Source organism: Rana temporaria, chromosome 10 (genome assembly GCF_905171775.1).
Source record: "Rana temporaria chromosome 10, aRanTem1.1, whole genome shotgun sequence".
NCBI classification, from domain to species: Eukaryota; Metazoa; Chordata; class Amphibia; order Anura; family Ranidae; genus Rana; species Rana temporaria.
The window spans coordinates 8,110,737-8,136,156 of NC_053498.1; the positions used below are offsets into that span (position 1 = coordinate 8,110,737).

The 25,420-nt window shown below is 44.1% G+C and overlaps 1 protein-coding gene across 2 annotated transcripts; it reads right to left on the reverse strand.

Annotated features, from left to right (window-relative positions):
• Positions 1-3,926: 3,926 nt before the first annotated feature.
• Positions 3,927-16,831, reverse strand: LOC120916258 (chymotrypsin-C-like). 2 transcript variants are annotated; one of them, XM_040327132.1, is made up of 8 exons: positions 16,739-16,831; positions 14,793-14,881; positions 12,889-12,989; positions 12,480-12,605; positions 10,872-11,008; positions 6,781-6,926; positions 5,968-6,120; positions 3,927-4,052 (listed from the first exon to the last, which is right to left on the reverse strand). In XM_040327132.1, exons 1-8 carry the CDS (start codon positions 16,776-16,778, stop codon positions 4,035-4,037), a joined length of 810 nt encoding a protein of 269 aa, XP_040183066.1. In that variant the 5' UTR covers positions 16,779-16,831; the 3' UTR covers positions 3,927-4,034. The 2 variants fall into 2 exon arrangements, with proteins under 2 accessions (XP_040183066.1, XP_040183065.1); XM_040327131.1 differs by lacking the exon at positions 3,927-4,052 and having other exon boundaries at positions 5,920-6,120.
• Between the last annotated feature and the right edge of the window lie 8,589 nt (positions 16,832-25,420).

A 25,420-nucleotide genomic window follows, 5' to 3' on the forward strand; every position in this document is an offset into this window, starting at 1 on the left:
GGCCACCCTATTCCAGTTCTGCTTGCCCTCTGTCTGCCACAGTGCCATGTTATCTGTGCCTGTGTGGCTTACTGCAGCTCTTTATCAGTGTTACTTGCTCTTGGTCTTTGCAGTGAATTGCAAGGAGGAGGAGTTCCGGGACTGGAGTCTGGATACTTCATGCTCCTCTGGGGTCAGCCTGACAGCCTCTGCCACTCCTGCTTCCTCGCACTGCCATCTTTGATAACCAGACCCACCAACTGCCACCTGAGCAGAAGCAGCAGTCGGGCAGGCTGACACACAGTAGGTGGGCTGGTCAGGGACTTCGGGAGACACTGGAGACAGCAGTGCAGCATCAGGCGTGGGCTTTGCTCCCGGGCCTCACTATCTGACAGTCTGTGATGTCACTGGTTGCTAGACGCCAGGCGGTGGCCGGTCCTAGCAACCAGTTCCACAAAAGTAGTTAATAGGGTGGCTGCACTGGAATGTCCATTATTTCATTCCGGGACACTGTATTGTCCTGGAATGAAGGTGCCTGGGACACAGGACAGACATGTCCATTGCAGGACAGTCCCAGGCTATCCAGGACTTGTGGGCACCCTAGTCCCTACCCTCAAGGAGCTTACAATCTAAGGTTTCTATCTCACATTCATACACATACTAGGGAGAATTTAGACAGGATCCAATTAACCTTCTATCATGTCTTTCGGGTGTGGGAGGAAACCTGAGGAAACCCTGACAGGCACCGGGAGAACATGCAAACTCCAGGCAGGTAGTGTCGTGGTTGGGATTCAAACCAGCGACTCTTTTGCTGCTATATATATATATATATATACAGTGATGAAAATAAGTATTTGAACACCCTGCTATTTTGCAAGTTCTCTCACTTGGAAATCATGGAGGGGTCTGAAATTGTTATCGTAGGTGCATGTCCACTGTGAGAGACATAATCAAAAAAAAAAATCCAGAAATCACAATGTATGATTTTTTTAACTATTTATTTGTATGATACAGCTGCAAATAAGTATTTGAACACCTGAGAAAATCAATGTTAATATTTGGTACAGTAGCCTTTGTTTGCAATTACAGAGGTCAAACGTTTCTTGTAGTTTTTCACCAGGTTTGCACACACTGGAGGAGGGATTTTGGCCCACTCCTCCACACAGATCTTCTCTAGATCAGTCAGGTTTCTGGGCTGTCGCTGAGAAACACGGAGTTTGAGCTCCCTCCAAAGATTCTCTATTGGGTTTAGGTCTGGAGACTGGCTAGGCCACGCCAGAACCTTGATATGCTTCTTACAGAGCCACTCCTTGGTTATCCTGGCTGTGTGCTTCGGGTCATTGTCATGTTGGAAGACCCAGCCTCGACCCATCTTCAAAGCTCTAACTGAGGGAAGGAGGTTGTTGCCCAAAATCTCGCAATACATGGCCCCGGTCATCCTCTCCTTAATACAGTGCAGTCGCCCTGTCCCATGTGCAGAAAAACACCCCCAAAGCATGATGCTACCACCCCCATGCTTCACAGTAAGGATGGTGTTCTTGGGATGGTACTCATCATTCTTCTTCCTCCAAACACGGTTAGTGGAATTATGACCAAAAAGTTCTATTTTGGACTTATCTGACCACATGACTTTCTCCCATGACTCCTCTGGATCATCCAAATGGTCATTGGCAAACTTAAGACGGGCCTTGACATGTGCTGGTTTAAGCAGGGGAACCTTCCGTGCCATGCATGATTTCAAACCATGACATCTTAGTGTATTACCAACAGTAACCTTGGAAACGGTGGTCCCAGCTCTTTTCAGGTCATTGACCAGCTCCTCCCGTGTAGTCCTGGGCTGATTTCTCACCTTTCTTAGGATCATTGAGACCCCACGAGGTGAGATTTTGCATGGAGCCCCAGTCCGAGGGAGATTGACAGTCATGTTTAGCTTCTTCCATTTTCTAATGATTGCTCCAACAGTGGACCTTTTTTCACCAAGCTGCTTGGCAATTTCCCCGTAGCCCTTTCCAGCCTTGTGGAGGTGTACAATTTTGTCTCTAGTGTCTTTGGACAGCTCTTTGGTCTTGGCCATGTTAGTAGTTGGATTCTTACTGATTGTATGGGGTGGACAGGTGTCTTTATGCAGCTAATGACCTCAAACAGGTGCATCTAATTTAGGATAATAAATGGAGTGGAGGTGGACATTTTAAAGGCAGACTAACAGGTCTTTGAGGGTCAGAATTCTAGCTGATAGACAGGTGTTCAAATACTTATTTGCAGCTGTAGCATACAAATAAATAGTTAAAAAATCATAAATTGTGATTTCTGCAATTTTTTTTTTGATTATGTCTCTCACAGTGGACATGCACCTACGATGACAATTTCAGACCCCTCCATGATTTCCAAGTGGGAGAACTTGCAAAATAGCAGGGTGTTCAAATACTTTTTTTCCTCACTGTATATATATATAATTTTTATTTTATTTTATTTTTCATTTATTACATCTTTTTTATATTTATTATTACATTTATATATATATATATATATATATATATATATATATATATATATATATATATATATATATATATATATATATATATTACATTTTTTAGATTTTCTTGACTGATCAGGGACACTGACACTTTTTATTTTTCATTTATTACATGTTTTTTATATTTATTATTACATTTTTATATATATATATATATATATATATATATATATATATATATATATATATATATATATATATATATATATATATATATATATATATATATATATATATTACATTTTTTAGATTTTCTTGACTGATCAGGGACACTGACACTTTTTATTTTTCATTTATTACATGTTTTTTATATTTATTATTATTATTACATTTATATATATATATATTTTTTTTTTCTTTACATTTTTAGATTTTTTTGACTGATCAGGGACACTGACTGATGACAGTATTAAAAAATAACACACTTTTTTTTTATATTTTTTTTTTTTAAACAGTTAGAAAAAAAAAACTTATAATCTATATATAATTTCTATTTATTTTTTTCATTTATTACATCTTTATTATTATTATTATTATTATTACTACATTTATATATATATATATATATATATATATATATATATATATATATATATATATATATATATATATATATATATATATATATATATATTTACATTTTTAGATTTTTTTGACTGATCAGGGACACTTTTTTTATTACATTTTTCAAAATACTGTCATCAGAATAGGTCAGTCTCACCATAGACACTGTACTACTCAGGAGGGTTGATCAGGGATTTTTTTATATTTTTTCTTACACTATTATTGCTTATGACAGTGATGATCAGTGTTATAAGCAGTCGTTTTAACTGTCATGAACAGCTCTCATTCCTTACAGCTTGCTTACTATTGTGATGTTGTGTGTTGGCTCCAGCTATTCACATAATACAAGGTGCCTGGTACCATGTGATAGCTGTGGGCCAATCACAGCATTACAACAGTAAGCAAGCTGTCATGGATGGGGTACCATGTGATAGCTGTGGGCCAATCACAGCATCACAACAGTAAGCAAGCTGTCATGGATGGGGTACCATGTGATAGCTGTGGGCCAATCACAGCATCACAACAGTAAGCAAGCTATCATGGATGGAAGCCATTAAGGATAGTTTTGCTTACATTATAATCATGTGATCGCTATGATTGGTCATAATGATCACGATAACTCGGGGCCGTTGTGTGTACCAGGGGGGGGCATGCCAGTGCGCGTGGGCGCCGCGGCGTACCAGTAACCACAGCAGCCAATCAGAAAATGATCAATAATCTGAACCCAGTGAAAATGAGATCTGATTGGCTGCTTTGGATTGCTGCACCTTTACTGTCTGAGACTGCAGCACAACCGAACCAAAAAGAAGCCAAATCAAGGGAGAAAATGATTTAGAGACGAGGCCGATCTGTTTGCTCATTCATCTTTATTAATTCATAAAATCTGAGACTCGTCTAGAATAGATAATAAAACAGCAGATGGAGAATGCCGCGGTAACGCCATGGGAGGAGTCTTTTAGTTGTTTTCGATTTGCTGCAAGAAAAGGGAATATATATCAGAAAAATATTATATCACACCCTATATGTATATGACATATGTAATCCAATGATTTATCTATTCAAATTCTCCTTCCTCTTTTCATGCATCAACTTTTTGCCCACGTACATGTACTGTGGGGACGGCGGCTCCTCGGCGCAGAATTTATACTTGCCTGCTCTGTGTAATGGTTTTGCACAGAGCATCCCCCAATCCTCTTCTTTATTGGTTCCCTGCTGGCAGTCCTGGCTCCTCCCCCTCACTCAGCAAGCTTTTTGTTATGGGGGGCACTCGCTCCTGAGCTGCGCACTGTGTATTTATTCACACACACAGAGCATGGTTTGGCCCAGTCCACGTTCTTTCCTCATTGGCTCACTAGCTGTGATTGCGCGCCAATGAGGAGAGAGAGAGACCTGGGAGAGCAGCTACTCTCATGCACATCGCTGGATCGAGACGGGACTCAGGTAAGTATAAGGAGGAGGGCTGGGGGGATGGATTAAGGTAAAAAAAAAGCCTTTAGAACCCCTTTAAAGCAAACTTTACCCCAAAAAGGAAGTTCTGCTTTTGTGCCTCCTACCCCCCCCCCTGGTTTTGTCGGGGACCCCCACTTCCTCCTGGATCCCTGGACAGGTAAGTGTCCTTTTATCTCAGAGTTAGTATTATGGTGCTGAGGAACCAAAGACCAGCAAAGGACCGGCCCAGGTGAGGACAGCACTGGATCCCTGGACAGGTAAGTGTCCCTTTATCCCACAGTTAGTATTATGGTGCTGAGGAACCGAAGACCAGCAAAGGACCGGCCCAGGTGAGGACAGCACTGGATCCCTGGACAGGTAAGTGTCCCTTTATCCCACAGTTAGTATTATGGTGCTGAGGAGCCAAAGACCAGCAAAGGACCGGCCCAGGTGAGGACAGCACTGGATCCCTGGACAGGTAAGTGTCCCTTAATCCCACAGTTAGTATCATGGTGCTGAGGAACCAAAGACCAGCAAAGGACCGGCCTGGGTGAGGACAGCACTGGATCCCTGGACAGGTAAGTGTCCCTTTATCACACAGTTAGTATTATGGTGCTGAGGAAACAAGGACCAGCAAGGGACCGGCCTAGGTGAGGACAGCACTGGATCCCTGGACAGGTAAGTGTCCCTTTACCACACAGTTAGTATTATGGTGCTGAGGAACCAAAGACCAGCAAAGGACCGGCCTAGGTGAGGACAGCACTGGGTCCCTGGACAGGTAAGTGTCCCTTTATCACACAGTTAGTATTATGGTGTGGAGAAACTAAAGACCAGCGAAGAACCGGCCCGGGTGAGGACAGCACTGGATCCCTGGCAGGGCTGATCCTAGGGTCACAGGCGCCTGGGTACAGAAATATTTCTGGTGCCCCCACATGGGCGTCGTCCTTTACAAATGTTTCTATGGCAACGACTCAACCACAGAGATGCTCCCACACGAAGTCTTCATTACCCTGGGATCCTTACATGATCTCTTAAAAATAAACAAAATACAGGAATAGAAGCAGAGTACATCCATTTACTGTACTCGGAAATGCTCTGTTCCTCTGACCTCTCCAAGTGTTTCCGAGGCTCTCCGGTGCCCCCCCCACCTCTGGCCACATGTGGTATTGCATGCCATTAAAGTCAGTGCGGAACAAATTATTTTAGTTTCCATTGACTTCAATGGGGAAACTCGCTTTGATATGAGAGTGCTTTGGATTACGAGCATTCTCCTGGAACGGATTATGCTCGTAATCCTGGGTTCCACTGTATATGTATATATTGAGTTTTGGGAAGATATAAAAGACACAAATTAATGCAGCTTTGCATTTCCAAATACATCCTTTCTCTTTTTTGTATGCAAAGCATCATCAGCACAGGCAAGGCAATCATTTGAACTGACTGTTGTCAGTCGGGCTTACAAGTTTGATCCAGTCGATGTAGGCGGAAACTCTGGTGAAGACGGTTGGCTTCTTCTCGTAGTTGCAGCTGAGGCCGGAGCCGAAGCTGACCACGCCGTGCACTTCAAAGGATCCGTCGCCGCCCTGAACGTTCAGGGGACCACCGGAATCACCCTGCGGAATACAATGCAATCATTAGATACAGGGATTTAAAAGTAACAATTGTACATGTTGGATCTATGAAGACATCTAAATACTGTATATACTTGAGTATAAGCCGAGTTTTCCAGCACATTTTGCTAAAAATGCCCCCCTCGGCTTATACTCGAGTCACCTTTTTGCGCCTGATCTCCCGAACTTTGAGGACCTGGTGCCCGACAGCCAAACTTGGCACACATGTAGCCCCACTCATCCTCTACAAGTGTGCAACGTTAATTGTCCGGGGGACCTACGGCCGTGGAGCACCGATTTATCAAACCCAGGCACCCCTTCCATAGACACCCATGTTAAACGGTCATTTCTCCGGTGACATTGGGGACCGGGTACTGGCCGGTTGTAGGTCCCCTAGACCCGGAACTTGGCACACATGTAGCCCCATTTTCCTCTACAAGTGTGCAAAGTTTGTTGTCTGGGGGACCTACGGCTGGGGAGCACCGTGAGCCGGTCTTCAAGTGGTTAAAAGTCCATTTTATTAGGTGTTTGCTATTTACTATGATTCACTTCAGTAGGATGTGGTGCCACACTATTGGCTCACCCTAACCTGATCAGAAATAGTATCAATGTCTAAATTGGCGACCTATATTGAACCAAGCACTAAGGAGGATCGCGACTTACGTTGCATGCAGAGACAACGCCGTCACCGCCAGCGCAGACCATGGTCTCCTTGACCTGCCTTCCCCACCAGTCAGACTTGGAGCAGGTAGCGTGATCCACCACTGGGAGGAGAGCTTGCTGCAGGTTATCAGCGATGGGTCCGCCAGCTGAAAAACAAAGCACACAATGATAAGTGACCATCGAGAGCTGGAGGGGACAGCTACTGATAACTGTAAGATCAACCAAAATTCAACCTATCAACTCAAGGGCCAACAAAGCCGTCTCTATTGGAGGTAATATTTAAAGCCTAACTGCATCCAAATTAAAATTAGAGGAATGTTTGAAACCATAAAGGGGAGGCAGGGAAGGAAAAAGGGAGGAGGGAAGGAAAAATAGAAAAGGAAATGGAAGGAAGGAAGGATGGAAGGAAGGACATGGAGGGGACGAAGAAAAGAATAGAAAGAAAATGGAAAGAGAAGAGAACGCAAATGTAGGAAAGGAGGGAAAGGAGATGTAAGAAAGGAAGTAAAGAATAGAAGGGAGAGGAAAGGAGGAAGGAAAAGAAGAGAAAGCAAATGTAAGAAAGGAAGGAAAAAATAAAAAGGAGAAGGGAGAAAAAAACAGAAATGAAATGGAGGGAAGGAAGAAAACAATAGAAAAAAAAATTGAAGGAGCGAAGAAAAGAAGGGAAAAAAGGAAAGGAAATATAAGAAAAGAATAGAAATAAAAAGGAAGGAAGTAAAAGAATAGAAAGGAAATAATAGAAAGAACATAGAGGGAAGGAAGAAAAAAAATAAAATGGAAGGAAAGGAAAGAAGGAATAATAGGAAAGGAGGAAGGAAGGAAAAAGTGGGGAAGTTGGGACTTTACATGAGGCATATGATAAATTACAATCATAGGCCTCCATCCCTATAAATGTATAAAAAAGAGGGGGAGGTTTGGGACTTTAAAGTCCCAAACCTCCCCCTCTTTTTTAGAAGGAAGGAAGGAAGAGAGAAAAGAAGGAAAAATAGAAAGGAAATGGTGGAAAGGAACAAAAAGAAAAGAAGGGAAATAATAGAAAGAACACAGAGGGAAGGAAGAAATGGATAGAAATAAAATGGAGGGAAAGGAAAGAAGGAAAGAATAGAAATGGAAAGGAAGGAGAGAGAAAGGAAATGTATGTAAAGAAGGAGGAAATGAAATGAAATGGAGGAAGAAAGGAAGAACAGAATAGAAGGGACATGGAGGGGATGAAGAAAAGGATAGAAAGGAAATGGAAAGAAGAGAAGAGAACACAAATGTAAGAAAGGAGGGAAAGGAGATGAAAGGAGGAAGAAAAAAAGAAGAGAAAGGACATGGAGGGAATGAAAAAAAGAATAGAACGCAAATGTAAGAAAGGAAGGAAAAAATAAAAAGGAGAAGGGAAAAAAAACTGAAATGAAATGGAGGGAAGGAAGAAAACAATAGAAACAAAATTGAAGGATAGAAGAAAAGAAGGGAAAAAAGGAAAGGAAATAGAAGAAAAGAATAGGAATAAAAAGGAAGGAAGTAAAAGAATAGAAAGGAAATAATAGAAAGAACATAGAGGGAAGGAAGAAAAAAAATAAAATGGAAGGAAAGGAAAGAAGGAAATAATAGGAAAGGAGGAAGGAAGGAAAAAGTGGGAAAGTTGGGACTTTACATGAGGCATATGATAAATTACAACCATAGGCCTCCATCCCTATAAATTTATAAAAAAGAGGGGGAGGTTTGGGACTTTAAAGTCCCAAACCTCCCCCTCTTTTTTAGAAGGAAGGAAGGAAGAGAGAAAAGAAGGAAAAATAGAAAGGAAATGGTGGAAAGGAACAAAAAGAAAAGAAGGGAAATAATAGAAAGAACACAGAGGGAAGGAAGAAATGGATAGAAATAAAATGGAGGGAAAGGAAAGAAGGAAAGAATAGAAATGGAAAGGAAGGAGAGAGAAAGGAAATGTATGTAAAGAAGGAGGAAATGAAATGAAATGGAGGAAGAAAGGAAGAACAGAATAGAAGGGACATGGAGGGGATGAAGAAAAGGATAGAAAGGAAATGGAAAGAAGAGAAGAGAACACAAATGTAAGAAAGGAGGGAAAGGAGATGAAAGGAGGAAGAAAAAAAGAAGAGAAAGGACATGGAGGGAATGAAAAAAAGAATAGAACGCAAATGTAAGAAAGGAAGGAAAAAATAAAAAGGAGAAGGGAAAAAAAACTGAAATGAAATGGAGGGAAGGAAGAAAACAATAGAAACAAAATTGAAGGATAGAAGAAAAGGAGGGAAAAAAGGAAAGGAAATAGAAGAAAAGAATAGGAATAAAAAGGAAGGAAGTAAAAGAATAGAAAGGAAATAATAGAAAGAACATAGAGGGAAGGAAGAAAAAAAATAAAATGGAAGGAAAGGAAAGAAGGAAATAATAGGAAAGGAGGAAGGAAGGAAAAAGTGGGAAAGTTGGGACTTTACATGAGGCATATGATAAATTACAACCATAGGCCTCCATCCCTATAAATTTATAAAAAAGAGGGGGAGGTTTGGGACTTTAAAGTCCCAAACTTCCCCTCTTTTTTAGAAGGAAGGAAGAAAGAGAGAAAAGAAATGGAGAAAACGAAGGAAAAATAGAAAGGAAATGGTGGAAAGGAACAAAAAGAAAAGAAGGGAAATAATAGAAAGAACACAGAGGGAAGGAAGAAATGGATAGAAATAAAATGGAGGGAAAGGACAGAAGGAAAAATAGAAATGGAAAGGAAGGAAGGAGAGAGAAAGGAAATGTATGAAAAGAAGGAGGAAATGAAATGAAATGGAGGAAGAAAGGAAGGACAGAATAGAAAGGACATGGAGGGGATGAAGAAAAGGATAGAAAGGAAATGGAAAGAAGAGAAGAGAACACAAATGTAAGAAAGGAGATGAAAGGAGGAAGAAAAAAGAAGAGAAAGGACATGGAGGGAATGAAAAAAAGAAAAGAACGCAAATGTAAGAAAGGAGGGAAAGGAGATGTAAAAAAAGAAAGAAAATAATAGAAAGGAGAAGGAAAGAACAGAAAGGAAATGGAGGGAAGGAAGAAAACGATAGAAATAAAATTGAAGGAACGAAGAAAAGAAGGAAAAAAAGGAAATAGAGAGAAGGAAAGAATAGAAATAAAAAGGAAGATAGGAAGTAAAAGAAGAGAAAGGAAATAATAGAAAGAACATAGAGGGAAGGAAGAAAAGAATATAAATAAAAAATGGAAGGAAATTAAATAAGGAAATAATAGGAAGGAAGGAAGGAAGAGAGAAAGGAAATGAAGAAAAAGAAGAAAAAAATAGAAAGGAAATGGTGGAAAGGAAGGAAAAGAAAAGAAAGGAAATAATAGAAAGAACAGAGAGGGAAAGAAGAAAATAATAGAATTAAAATGGAGGGAAAGGAAAGAAGGAATGAATAGAAATGGAAAAGGAAGGAAGGAAGGAAGGAGAGAGAAATGAAATCTATGAAAAGAAGGAGGAATACAAATTAAATTAAATGGAGGAAAGGAAGGAGAAGAAGAAAACGGAAAAAATAAAAAGAACGTGGAGGGAAGGAAATAGAAACAAAATTGAAGGAAAGAAGAAAATAAGTAAAGGAAAGAGAAAGAGAAGAAAATAATAGAAATAAAAAGGAAGGAAAGGAAAGAATAGGAAGAAAAAGAAGGAAGGAAGAGAGAAAGGAAATGGATGAAAATAAGGAAAATAGAAAATAAAATGGAAAAATGAAAGGAAATAATAGAAAGAACATGGAGCCAGAGATACCAAGATATACAGAGGAGGTCAATCTCTCCAGCAGAGACAAAGCAATAACAAACACCCAACAGAGATACCAAATCTTCCACACTCCATTCAATTGTGGGTATAGAATTGGGTATATGGGATTGCACAATTAATTTTTTTCCTTTTTTTTATGGTTGAACTGGATGGACTTGTGTCTTTTTTCAACCTGACTAACTATGTAACTATGTGTCTATAGATATGCATGAACAAAATTAGTCGCAGAGACACTTTGTGCTTCCCTTTCTTAGGAAGGGCTTTTATTGGCTGACGGGTTCACTTTAAATTCCAGAACCATCACTATCGATTTACATTTTTATTTAAAGGTGAAGACATTGCTTACTGTACAGACGACCCCATCCAGTCACAAAGCTGTTTGAATCATGGGCCAAGAGGGCACCAGTAGCGGGCAGGCAGGCCGGTTGAATGCTCTCGGTGGCTGGTGCAGGTTGGGACAGCTTGATCAGAGCGATGTCGTTGCTGAAAGAACAAACATACGTCAGTCACATGGGTATATTGGGTATAAAGCAGTAAATGGGACCCAATAAAAGCAGACACTGTGTATTCATTTATTACTGGAAATTACTGTAATAAGTCAGCAGGTCTTCCCAAGTGATATTTTGCTTTGCAGTAATATTTAGAATGAAGGAACCCAGCTTGATTACAGAGAGAAATTAGTGTTAGGCTTACAGGAAGGATTAGTGTTGGGGTTCGTTCACATTGGCAGCGCCATCGCCTCCTCAACATTTGCTTTAACCCCCTGATCCCATCACTAGTGAGCCACAACCCCATTCACTGAAATGAATTCATAATAGACTGAAGGGGGGATAGCCGGCGTTAAGGTTGGCCATTAAGGAGAGAGTTGCAGTAGCCGAGGCGGGAAATAGTCAATGAGTGAATAAGTTGCTTTGTGGTGTCATTAATCAGGAAGGGTTAAATTCTGGAGATGTTGCGGAGGTTAAGGCGGCAGGATTTAGCCAGTGACTGTATGTGGGACATTCAATCACTTACATCTGCCCTTTGGGTTACAAGGAGGGTTAAGCTATCGTTTCAGAAAGGGTTCATCTGAGGGTTATTATGAGGAAGGGATCGTGTTAGGTTTGCAGGGAGGGTTAGTGTCACGTCCCTGGAGGTAGAGCCTAATGTGCGGAGGACGGCCTCTCTTACAGCTCTGACTCCGAGCTCCTGATAGAGTGGACAGGAGGCTCAAGAGTACAAAGTCGCACGAGTGCCTGGCAGGATCGCTGATGAGTCGATGGGCTGGAGTCGCTGAAGGAATCGCAGGAGGACACTGGTGCAGGAAAGGCCCAGGAGAAGCTGTCAGCAGGTAGCGGAAGTAGACAAGCCGGGTCATACACTATCGGGTACGTCAGGAACAAAAGCGGAGGCAGGAGCAAAGTCAAGGTGCAGGCCGGGTCGGTATTGGGCTGGAGGCTAGGTAGCAGAAGCAGCAGGTTCAAAACAAGCCGGGTCAGGTGCAGACAGAGAGCAGGAGCGTCAGAGACAAGCCGGGTCGGATAAACAGGACAGGAATCAGGATACAGGTTACAGGAACAGGTATGATAAACGTTATAGAACGGACAGCACTTGAGTCCAGGAAGTGGCCTGTTTAAATAGCCTGTTTGGCGCCCAAACACTCAGGGAGTGCACGCCGTGGCGCGCGCACGCGGACGTGCGCGCATGCGCGCCAAACGCGCGCAGAAGCAGAAGTCACTGGCCGACCTCTATGGCCGCCATTTTGGGCACTGGCATGCCCTTCCTGACAGTTAGTGTTGAGGTTACATGGAAGGTTAGTATTAGCACTATAGGGATGGTTAGTGTTGAGGGCCACAGGACTAGCTGGGACCGAAGACCAGGACCATTACCACTTAGTCCTAACTTACACCATGAAAGAAATACGTAAATACAACCTATCACAGATTGTGCATTTTAGAAGTCTTGTCATACTCACACGATGAGAAAAGAGTTCCACTTTTCATGGACAATGATCTTCTCTGGGGAAATGGCAACGGAACCTTCTTCATCTGCAGTCTGCAGGCTGTGTTTGCCCAGATAAACCCTGTATGTCCTTGTGGAGCTGGACAAAACACAAGTGAAATTGGATGAGTGTTTTTGCGACAAGGCCTCTCAAACCTAGAATATTCCTTAATGTTTAATCTTTAATTTCCTGGTCTCCAAACTGCCATTGACGCATGGAAGTGAAGAAGCAATTATATAACAACATTGAATTTTACTTAGATAGCAGCTCTATATTAATTGTCTTTTTGAACATTCCTCTTTTCTATTGCTAATAAAGCAAAGCAGTTACAGGAAATGTGTAATTCACTAGAATTATTTTAGTTTCAGCATCCAAAATTTACCTGATACAGTGGGCGGCGGTCAGGACCCAGTTTTCAGAGATCAAGGTGCCTCCACAGGTGTGTCCCCAGGCTCCACTGGATCCCTGGTACTGCAGGGAGACCTAAAGGAGACAAGGAAGATTGGATTGAATTAATTATTATTGTGAAGCATCTTACATGTCATCCTGGTACTGATATAAAGGTGACTTTGGTGGAATATTAAAACAGGACTTTTTAGGCAATTCTAGAAATGTGTGTCAATAATGCCTTCCAAAAGGAGAGCAATGCATAGCAGTGCATACCCCTCAAACTGTTTTTTTTTTTTTTTTTTACAGAATCTCCTTTGCTGAACCAGAGCATGACCCTTTAAGTGTTGATCCGTGAAAGCAAATTGTGAATTAGCATGTGGAACTTAGAGTGACTGTTGACCCCATTACAGCCCCTTAAAGGACATCAGGGGGACAGTAGAAAGTCAAAGGTCATATAAGCAAACTTGCACTGGGTCTGCAAACAGCTTTGTGACACAACAGGAGAAAATTGGACCTTGGAGTAACTGTTGACCCCATTACAGCCCCTTAAAGAACATCAGGTGGACAGTAGAAAGTCAAAGGTCATATTAGCAAATTTGTTTGATATGCCTGGTTATACTATAGAGACATTTTAAAACTGTACAGATTTTTTAAGGCATAGACAGTGAGCCAAAACAGATTATTTTCACTAATTAAACATCCATGTCATGGTTTTTGAAGAGATGAGAGTGCATAGTTGTTGCTATCATCAATGACACAAGTCAACAATAAGGAATTAGGCTTCTGCAATCCTTGGGGTGACTTTTTACCCCATTGCAGCCCTTTAAAGTACATCAGGGAACAGTATAAAGTCAAAGGTCATATTGGCAAACTTGCTTGATGTGCCTGGTTATACTATAGGGATATTTTAAAAAATGTATATAATCTTTAAGACATGTACAAAGTCAGCCAAAACTGATTATTATTTACACTGGTGATCAAACATCCATGGCACTATTTTTTAAGAAATGAGAGCAGATAGTTGCTGCTATCATCAGTGACACACATTAACAATAAGGAATTAAGCTTTTGCAATCATTGGGGTGATTTTTGACCCCATTATAGCCCCTTAAAGGACATCAGGGGAACAGTACAAAGTCAAAGGTCATACTGGCAAACTTGCATGATGTGCCTTGGTATACTATAGGAATATTTTAATGTACAAATGATTTAATGTATACACACACAAAACTGCTTATTATTTGCACTGATTAAACATTCATGATCCCGTTAAAAAAAAAAAAGCATAAGCTGAGACACTAGAGAGCAGTTAGCTGTTATCATCAATGGCACACATAATATGATATTAAGTCTTTTGAAATCATTTCCTAACCTTCCTGCACATCATCATTTTACTGTACAGTTGATGGTAGACATCTCCATACATTGCTCTCACCTGGCTATGAACAAACTTAAGATTTCAAATTATTTATCCATTAATTATTCTCTGATCTGATATTTGCATAAACACAGTAATCCAAGGGGATCACACATAATTAACTATCATTTGTGTATGCCTACCTTTACACTCAAAGTGCAGCGACCAATCAGCTATCTGCGTTTATTGGTCTTAAGTGACTTTCACAAAATAATATTTAAAATACTAGAAAAATTTGTCCAATTAAGTTAAAATGTATCTCCCTGTCTCTCTCAGTTAATTTAAAAAATTGATGCATTTTATCTCTTTATATGCATCTCAAACATTTTATTGTCCAAGCTCCTCCCCTTTTCTCTGTAGTGTAACTGTCTATCTTCAACAGCTTGTCACAAAGCACTAAGAAGTTCCGCTAAGTGTTAAAGGAGGATATGTTTCAAGACAGAACTTAGCTGAAAGTGAATGCACATTATTGAGCATACCTGCCATGGCCAACTGTGTGGTCTTACATCTTCACCATTAACTACCCTGGCAACGCTGGGCGGCACAGCTGGTCTGCCACAGCTGTAGGCTGCAAAGAGAAACAAAATATAATTTCCTAAATCCCCAATTCATTTTTTCTTTAGTACAATCTTAAAAAAATTAAGACCAAAAAGAATTTCAACATGTTTGATTTCTTCCGAAATTTAATTTGAATCAAAATTGGACTTTTGGTCCCCAAACCAAAAGGGCCAAAGAAAAAGACACGGGGCAGTTGGACTATTGTGGTACAGGTAAGTAGGTAGAATCAAATATGTAGATACATATATAGAAAGGTATACATTTTTATTAATACAACATCAATAAAACACAAACAAAAGTATACAATATAAAAACATAGCGAGCTGTTGTGCTCTGACTTTGGCTGCGAGCAGGGCTGTCTTAATGAGAGGGCACACCTGGGCACTGCCCTTTCCCCAAAGCAGCTGATCCTTGAGCCTGGGCTGCCCTGAAATTGGGACTGCCCTTCTACATCCCATATATCCCCCCCAGCACTCTGACCCCTCTACATCCCAGATATCTCCCCAGCACTCTGACCCCTCTACACCCCAGATATCCCCCCCCAGCACTCTGACCCCTCTACATCCCAGATATTTCCCCAGCACTCCGACCCCTCTACACCCCGGATATCCCCCCCAGCACTCTGACCCCTCTACATCCCAGATATCCCCCCAGTACTCTGACCCCTCTACATCCCAGATATCTCCCCAGCACTCTGACCCCCTCTACACCCTAGATATCCCCCCAGCACTCTGACCCCTCTACACCCCATATATCCCCCCAGCACTCTGACCCCTCTACACCCCAGATATCCACCCCAGCACTCTGACCCCTCTACACCCCAGATATCCCCCCAGCACTCTGACCTCTCTACACCCCAGATATCCACCCAGCACTCTGACCCCTCTACACCACAGATATCCTCCCAGCACTGTGACCCCTCTATGCCCCAGATATCCACCCAGCACTCTGACCCCTCTACACCACAGATATCCCCCCAGCACTCTGACCCCTCTACACCCAGCTATTCCCCCAGCACTCTGACCCCTCTACACCCCAGATATTCCCCCCAGCACTCTGACCCCTCTACACCCCATATATCCCCCCAGCACTCTGACCCCTCTACACCCTATATATCCCCTACCTACCTACTTGAGTTCTGTTTACCTGCACTGTCTCCATTGTAGGGGCCCCAGAGCATTACTTTGCCCAGGGGCCCATGATGCTATGAAGACGGCCCTGGCTGCGAGTGCTGATCCGGGAGTGAGTCGACTGCTGGTTTTCCAGCATGCCAGTCTGACAGAAACCGGTAAAACGTTTGGGTTCTGTCGGACAGATCAACATACACATGGTCAGAATGTCAGCTGATTCTTTTTGAACCGGCAAATGCCTCCCAACATTCTGCCCATGTGTATGGGGGCTTTAGCCAATTGGTAATCCCACCGCCAAGATTTAGCCAATTGGTAATCACACCACCAAGATTTAGCCAACTGGTAATCCCACCACCAAGATTTAACCAACTGGTAATCCCACCACCAAGATTTAACCAACTGGTAATCCCACCACCAAGATTTAGCCAACTGGTAATCCCACCATCAAAATTTAGCCAACTGGTAATCCCACCACCAAGATTTAGCCAACTGGTAATCCCGCCACCAAGATTTAGCCAACGGGTAATCCCACCATCAAGACTAACCAACTGGTAATCCCAGTGCCAAGACTAGCCAATTGGCAACCCCACAGCCAAAATCTACAGGAGGCCCCAGCCTGGCTAAACCTATTTCCTAATCTTCCGACTTTAAATTTGTCTTATTTTAACAGAAACTAGTAGGGAAGCGTTATACAAAGGAGTTCCCCCCAAAAACACAAAGACAAGTCTTTAGCTTACCGTAGCCAAGGCAGATTGCGAGCACCACGAACTTGAACATTGTCTTTGTGTCCTGTTGAATGACTCGATCATGTCTAATGCCTTATATATACACAAACCAGGTGAATTTTTTTGGACCACTTACTGCAGGTACGATAATGGCGGGCACAGGAACAGTCCAGAATCCTGGCCAGGATACAGGATAGGGGCCATTATTCATTGAAAAGATAAGATTATAAAACTAATAAGTTAAAGCAGGTGCGTGAATTCTGAGATGTTCACAGGGGCCGATACCCCCGTCTACATTGGAGTTACACCCGAGGTGAACCAGTGGGGCTTATTTACACAAAGGGCTTCTCAATAGCTGATGCTGGAGGTTACATTTTATTTTATGGAGAATCTTAAGTTGGAGTTCCAGCTTCCAGCTTTTCTTTCAGTTTGTATGGAGTGAGGAAGGGAATGCTTGAATTTAAAATTGAAGTATGACAGCATAATAGCCAAGTCCAAATATCTCCCTTTCATCTTGTCCAGTGGTTAGTTATTACATTTTCCCCTCATTGGTGTGCGCAGCCTATTGCATTAGGGTGTGCAACCTAAAGCTCCAACACATATGCATTTGACATATATACCGGCCTCTTCCCCGCTCTCCATTCTGAAACAATGGGAGGAAGGGGGAGCAAGGGAGCACATGGGGGACCCAGGTAACAGAAGGAAGAGGAATAGGAAAAGGAGGGGTGGCATATATTTTCCTCCAGTGGCAGCTGAATGTTGAAAAAAGGGGGAGGAGGAGAAGCCTACTTTCAGCTGCTGCAGGAGGAAAATACAGATCGGTTCCACTAAATTTCACCCCTACCCAGGGCCGCCATCAGGAATTTTGGTGGAGCAGAGAACCAGGGGGGGGGGGGGTGCCTCCGCAAATCGAGAACCAGGGGGGGGGTGTGACACGATTTGAGAAGCTGTGGGGGTGTAGCGAATTGAAAATGACAAGCGGGGGGCACCAAATTGAGAAGCGGCAGGGGCCGCAAATTAAGGTCAGGAGGCTGACAAACAAAAAAATAAATAGGGGGTTGCCATCCGGCCCCCTGGGGCCTCTTACAGGTCGGGGGGGATTGGGGTGCTGACGAACAAAAACCCCAAAATAAATTGAAAAAAATAATAAAAAATAGGGGGTTGTCATCTGGGGACCCCTGGGCCCCTTTACAGGTGTACTGCCTGTACCCCCCTGATGGCGGCCCTGCCCCCACCACCTCTCCTGTCCACCCTGAAAAATAGCATATTAAGGGTTGGCAAGGAAGTATTGCAGTTTACCTGTCACCTGCCCACCACTGACCAGTTGCCAACCCCTGTATTAGGGTGTGCCCAGGCACACTTGGCACACCCCTTGCGCACGCCTATGTTTCCCCTTTATTTTTGGTATTTTCTCTGCAAGGAGAAAGAGAGAGATACAAGGAGAAAAAGAAAACACGAGGGCAGGCTTAACACCGATAGACTGATCATTGTGATAGCCAATCAGAGGCTATCGCAGTGATCAGGTGACCCATAATCGGGAGTTCCGGGTCCCGATCGTTAGTATGGGGCCCGTGGCTCACGTTGAGTCCCCAGTCTCTGTGCTGGGAGCGCGCTGAAGGGAACTGTGGGCAAAAGAGTTTCCGAACATATTGGGCTGGATTCAGGTAGATTTGCGCTTTTTTTACAGAGGCGCAGGGCAAAAACGTTGCCCTGCGCCTCTGTAAAAAAAGCTAATTTACTGCACTGCCCTTGATTCAAGGAGCAGTAGCTTCGTAAATTGCGTGGGCGCGCCGGCAAAATGCCCCGGCGTAAGCGCGCGCAATTTAAATGATCCCGTAGGGGGCGGGAATCATTAAAATTAGGCGCGTTCCCGCGCCGATCGTAGAGCGCATGCTCCGTCGGGAAACTTTCCCGACGTGCATTGCGGCAAATGATGTCGCAAGGATGTCATTTGCTTCAAAATGAACGTGAATGGCGTCCAGCGCCATTCACGAATCACTTACGCAAACTACGTAAATTTGAAATTTCGCGACGCGGGAACGACGGGTATATGTAACATTGGCTGCCCCTGCTATTAGTACTATTAGCCATCGCAATAATTCAGCCTAAGATATGCGGGCATAAGAGCCTTATGCCACGCATATCTTAGGCTGCAGTCAGCGTAACGAGGTTCCTGAATCAGGAGCATTCGTTACGCCAGGGCAAGTAAGCAATTGCGCTGTGTAACTATGGTTACACAGGCGCAATTGCTTCTTGAATCCAGCCCATTAATATTAAAAGAGGGTACAAAGATGCATTTTCAATGTAAACATAATAGGGACCAATCAGGTTTGAAATTCTGGGGCATTGAAAAAACTCTGCCAGTATGGAGAGGAACAAATAGAGTAAAGCCTCGTACACGCAATCAGATTTTCATCGGACAAATCCGTGGATTTTTGTGCCGAGGGCGTTGGCCGTGAACTTGTTCTGCATACAGACGGCAGCATTTTTTCAGCCAACAAATACGAAACTACGTGTACACAGTACAATCTCTCTATTCGTTCCTCTCCAAGGGTTCTTTTATGACCTCCTGGTGGAGTTGTTGTTGTGCCCATGGAGTAATTATGGTTCGGCCACATACAGTGAGGCATGGGCACGGAGAGGCATGGACACAGTGAGGCATGGACACAGTGAGGCATGGACACAGTGAGGCATGGACACGGTGAGGCATGGGCACGGAGAGGCATGGACACAGTGAGGCATGGACACAGTGAGGCATGGCCACAGTGAGGCATGGACATGGGCACAGTGAGGCATGCAGATGGACACCCTAGGCTTATACTCGAGTCAATGGCCCAGATTCAAGAAGCAATTGCGCCCATGTAACCATAGGTTACGCAGCGCAAGTGCTTACTTGCTCCGGTGTAACGAGTGCTCCCCATTCAGGAACCTCGTTACACCGACTGCAGCCTAAAATCTGCGCAGCATAAGGCTCTTATGCCTCGCAGATTTTAGGCTGCATTCTTGCGTGTGCCGCTAGGGGGCGCTCCCATTGTGATCAGCGTGTAGTATGCAAATTGCATACTACCAACTGATTCACAAACTTGCGCGGGCCCCGCGCAAGCCAGGTACGGAGTTTCCGTACGGCAACTTTAGCGCAAGGCTGCCCCTTCTAATAGTAGGGGCAGCCAATGCTAAAGTATAGCCGCCGTTCCCGCGACGTGAAATTTGAATTTCACATCGTTTGCGTAAGTGATTCGTGAATGGCGCTGGACGCCATTCACGTTCACTTTGAAGCAAATGACGTCCTTGCGACGTCATTTGCCGCAATGCACGTCGGGAAAGTTTCCCGACGGAGCATGCGCTGTACGCTCGGCGCGGGAGCGCGCCTAATTTAAATGATTCCCGCCCCCGGCGGGATCATTTACATTGCGCGCGCTTACGCCGGGCAATTTTGCCGACGCGCCCTCGCAATTTACGGAGCTACTGCTTCGTGAATCGAGGGCAGCGCAAAATATTTGCGGGGGCGCAGGGCAAAATCGTTGCCCTGCTCCCCCGCAAATATCGCGCAAATGTACCTGAATCTGGGCCAATACGTTTTCCCATTTTTTGGTGGTAAAATTCGGTGCCTCGGCTTATATTCGGGTCGGCTTATACTCGAGTATATACGGTATAAACGCATGCCGTGTGAATGAGGCCTAACCCTATAAGGCAATTAATACAAGGAGGAAAAAAAATGCTGGTAAGGTGCGATCAGGAACTACTGTGTCCTTATTTACAAGAAATGACTCTTGGAGAAAATGTATAATTAGAGGCGGCACAGAGGAGGTGAGAGTGGAATAAACATCGGAATACGGCTTGTGTGTGTTTTTCTTGGCTGAGGAAAGAGGGCTTTGAAGGGTGTCAAGGCTACAGAGCAGGATCATGTGTCATGGAGCAGGTGGCTCCGTTCTCAGCACATTCTACCCAACGCTAAGAGATAAGTTTTATTTATTTTTTAGTCTTTTTTATTATCAATGGGAGGAATTACAGTGCCTTGAAAAAGTATTCATACCCCCCCTTGAAATTTTCCACATTTTGTCATGTTACAACCAAAAACATAGAAGTATTTTATTGGGATTTTATGTGATGGACCAACACAAGGTGACACATAATTGTGAAGTGGAAGGAAAATGATAAATGGTTTTCAGATTTTTTTTTACAAATAAATATGTGAAAAATGTGGGGGGTACATTTGTATGGCGCCCCCCGGAGTCAATACTTTGTAGAACCCTCTTTCTCTACAAGTCTTTTTGGGGGTGCCAAGATGGGAGAAGACCCCCGGAGAGCGGAGAAGACCCCCGGTGAGCGGAAGAAGCCCCCCTGGAGAGCGGAAGAAGAAGGCCCCCCCTGCTAAAAGAGCTAAAGAAGACAGGGGGGGGGCCCCAGGGCTGACTAATAAATTACTTTAAAAACCCTGTGTTGTATGTTTTTTTTTTCTTTTACACTTTGCCTCCAGGTGAATGGGTAGGGGTACGATGTACCCCATATTCATTCACCTAGGGTGGGGGGCCGGTATCTGGGGGCCCCCTTATTAAAGGGGTCTCCCAGATTCCGATAAGCCCCCGCCCGCAGACCCCGACAACCAACGGCTAGGGTTGTCGGGAAGAGGCCCTGTCCTTATCAGCATGGGGACAGGGTGCTCTGTGGTGGGGGGGCCCCGCAGTGCGCTCCCCTACCCCAGAGCACCCAACCCCCCATGTTGAGGGCATGCGGCCTGGTACGGCTCAGGAGGGGGAGGGCGCTCGCTCGTCCCCACTCCTTTCCTGGCCGGCTGGGTAGCGTGCTTTGGATACGGGTCTGGTATGGATTGTGGGGGGACCCCCACGTCGGTTTTTCGGCGTAGGGGGGGGGGTCTCCTTAAAACCCATACCAGACCTAAGGGCCTGGTATGCTCCTGGGGGGGGAACCCATGTCGGTTTTTTATTTAAAATTTGGCGTGGAGTTCTCCCTCTCAGGATTCATACCAAACGCTGCAGCTAGAATTGGCGGGAATCCAAGTCGGATCTCCCGTCGCTTCTATGACGGCTTTGTCTCCATCGGGGCAAGCCAGCTCGGCGCTGGCTCCCGCGATGGGGCTCGTAGGTGGTCAATCTCGCCGAGAAAGGGAGCGAGATTGACACAATATCGCTCCCTTTCTGTATGACTTTCTTTCTCCAATGTCTTTCTTCTTGTCACTCTTCCATAAAGGGCAGATTTGTGGAGAGACCACTAATAGTTGTCCTGTGGACAGATTCTCCCCCCTGAGCTGTGGATCTCTGCAGCTCCTCCAGAGTTACCATGGGACCTCTTGGCTGCTTCTCTGATGAATGCTCTCCTTGCCCGGCCCGGTCAGTTTAGGTGGACAGCCATGTCTTGGTAGGGTTGCAGTTGTGCCATACTCTTTCCATTTTCCGATGATGGATTGAACAGAAGCTCCGTGAGATGATCAAAGCTTGGGAGATTCATTTATAACCTAACCGTGCTTTATACTTCTCCACAACTTCATCCCTGACCTGTCTGGTGTGTTCCTTGGCCTTCATGATGCTGTTTGTGCACTAAGGTTCTCCGACAAACCTCTGAGCGCTTCACAGAACAGCTGTATTTATACTGAGATTAAATTAAACACAGGTTTACTAATTAGGTGACTCCTGAAGGCAATTGGTTCCACTAGATTTTAGTTAGGGGTATCAGAGTAAAGGGGGCTGAATACAAAATGCCCCCCTCCCCCCCACACTTTTCACATATTTATTTAATGCGAGGCTTTCTCCCTGGTGTGGAGTGTCGTGCTCGCCCCCTCCCTTGGACTACAGGAGAGTCAGGACGCTCTCTACGTTGCAGATAGAGAAAGAAGCTGTGTGTTAGTGGGCGTCCTGACTCTCCTGTAGTCCAAGGGAGGGGGCGAGCATGACACTCCACACCAGGGAGAAAGCCTTGCATTACGGTGTGGAGTTACAGACAGAAGAACAGGAAGTGAGGATTTCTCAGAAGAAATAAGGACATTTAAAAGCAAAATGGAAGGATGAGGTAAGTGAAGTGAAGGAGGACTGCACTAAGGTAAAGGAAGCTATTTAGGGAAAAAATTCTACCTTTACAACCCCTTTAATTCGACCGTTTAGAGCAGGATCCTCAAACTACGGCCCTCCAGCTGTTGCTGAACTACACTTCCCATGAGGCATTGTAAAACTCTGACATTCACAGACATAACTAGGCATGATGGGAATTGTATTTCCTGAACACCTGGAGGGCCGTAGTTTGAAGAACCCTGGTTTAGAGCCAGTTCCGGAACTCAATGAACGCACGCGTGTGCGTTTACTCGCAAACCAGCATGCCTAAGCAGGGTACTGGCGGGAAGGCAAAATACAAGAACAATAAACTTCACCTTTAAAAATGATTTTATTCTTTCATTTAAATAAAAATAAAAAATAAAAAAAAATGTACAAAACGGTTGAGTTCATCCACGTTCTTTGGAAAGTGCTTGTGGTGAAGGAGTTCAATATTTGTCGATCGAGAGATCGAGAGCAAGAGATCGAGAGAGAGATCGAGAGAGAGATCGAGAGAGAGATCGAGAGAGAGATCGAGAGAGAGATCGAGAGAGAGATCGAGAGAGAGATCGAGAGAGAGAGATCGAGAGAGAGAGAGAGATCGAGAGAGAGATCGAGAGAGAGAGAGATCGAGAGAGAGAGAGATCGAGAGAGAGAGAGATCGAGATCGAGAGAGAGAGATCGAGAGATCGAGAGAGAGAGACATCGAGATATCGAGAGAGAGAGAGAGAGAGAGAGACATCGAGTTATCGAGAGAGAGAGACATCGAGTTATCGAGAGAGAGAGACATCGAGTTATCGAGAGAGAGAGACATCGAGTTATCGAGAGAGCGAGACATCGAGGTATCGAGAGAGAGAGAGACATCGAGAGAGAGAGACATTGAGATATCGAGAGAGAGAGAGACATCGAGATATCGAGAGAGAGAGACATCGAGAGAGAGAGACATCGAGAGAGAGAGACATCGAGAGAGAGAGACATCGAGAGAGAGAGACATTGAGAGAGAGAGACATCGAGAGAGAGAGACATCGAGAGAGAGAGACATCGAGAGAGAGAGAGACATCAAGATATCGAGAGAGAGAGAGAGATTGAGACATCGAGAGAGAGAGACATCAAGATATCGAGAGAGAGAGAGAGAGATCGAGATATCGAGAGAGATCGAGATATCGAGAGAGATCGAGAGAGATCGAGAGATCGAGAGGGAGATCGAGATATAGAGAGATCGAGATATCGAGAGGGAGATCGAGAGAGAGAGAGAGAGAGATCGAGATCAAGCTAGATCGAGCTAGATCGAGAGGGAGATCGAGAGAGAGAGAGAGAGAGATCGAGATCAAGCTAGATCGAGCTAGATCGAGAGAGAGAGAGAGAGAGAGAGAGAGAGAGAGAGAGAGAGAGAGAGAGAGAGAGAGAGAGAGAGAGAGAGAGAGAGAGAGAGAGAGAGAGAGAGAGAGAGAGAGAGAGAGAGAGAGACTTCACCAAGGATGGAAAAGGCTGACCCAATCTCAAGGGGTCCTTACAACGTGAGACGTGACACAGCTGTTGGTGAGGTCGGGTCTCACGATAAGGAAGACTGTAGAGAGGAAGGACGACGTAAATCCACACACATCATTGATAAAGTCCTGTGCTACAAATAACAAAAGCAAAGGAAATCTGAAAAGGTTCAACGATTTTTTTTACCATATCCAAGAAAAAAATTTACGGAAATAAGGCGGCTTGTATTCTTAGGATTAACAAAAATGCATTTTGCACCGTCCATAAAATTTGTCACCTGCCGTTCACTGATCAGAGTCCAACACCAAAGTGATGATTGTGTACCGGAATACTAGAAACATTTCCAGATCCTGAAATTATGGCACCAGTTATACAGGAGCTTTTATGAGGATAAGTTCACCTTTTATAAAAAAAAAATAATAATATATGCATGTCTTTTTCAGATAAAAAATAAAAATGTAAATGTACCGTATATACTCGAGTATAAGCCGAGGCACCTAATTTTACCACAAAAAAAATGGGAAAATGTATTGACTCGAATATAAGCCTAGGGTGTCCATCTGTATGCCTCACAGTGTCCATGTGCATGCCTCACTGTGCCCATGCCTCACTGTTCCCATTCCTCACTGTGCCCATGCCTCACTGTGCCCATGTCTCACTGTGTGCATGCCTCACTGTGTCCATGACTAGATTGACGTTTAACATAGGAGTCTATGGAAGGGGAGCCTGGGTTTGAAAAATCGGTGCTCCCCAGCCGTAGGTTCCCCAGACAACAAACTTTCCACAGTTGTGGAGGAGAACCAGGGGTACACTGGGGCTACATGTGTGCCAAGTTCCGGGTCCAGGAGACCTACGACCGGCCGGTACCCGGTCCCCAAGGTCACCGGGCAAATTACCGTTTCACATGAAAGTCTATGGAAGGGGTGCCCGGCTTTGAAAAATTGATGCGCCCCGGCCGTAGGTCCCACAGACAACAAACTTTGCACACTTGTAGAGGAAGAGTGGGGCTATATGTGTGCCAAGATTGGGGTCCAGGGGACCTACGACCGGCCGGTACCGGATCCCCAAAGTCCGGGAGATCAGGCGCAAAAAGGTGACTCGAGTATAAGCCGAGGGGGCATTTTCAGCACAAAAAAAAAAAGAAGTGCTGAAAAACTCGGCTTAT

Coding starts and splice junctions, on each gene's coding strand:
- LOC120916258 (XM_040327131.1), bottom strand. CDS start 16,778: ATGTTCAAGTTCGTGGTGCTCGCAATCTGCCTTGGCTACG. Junction 12,990..14,792: donor CACACAGTTGGCCATGGCAG/GTATGCTCAATA, acceptor TGTCTCCTTTAG/GTCTCCCTGCAGTACCAGGG. Junction 6,927..10,871: donor TGGATGGGGTCGTCTGTACA/GTAAGCAATGTC, acceptor TTTGTTTTTCAG/CTGGCGGACCCATCGCTGAT.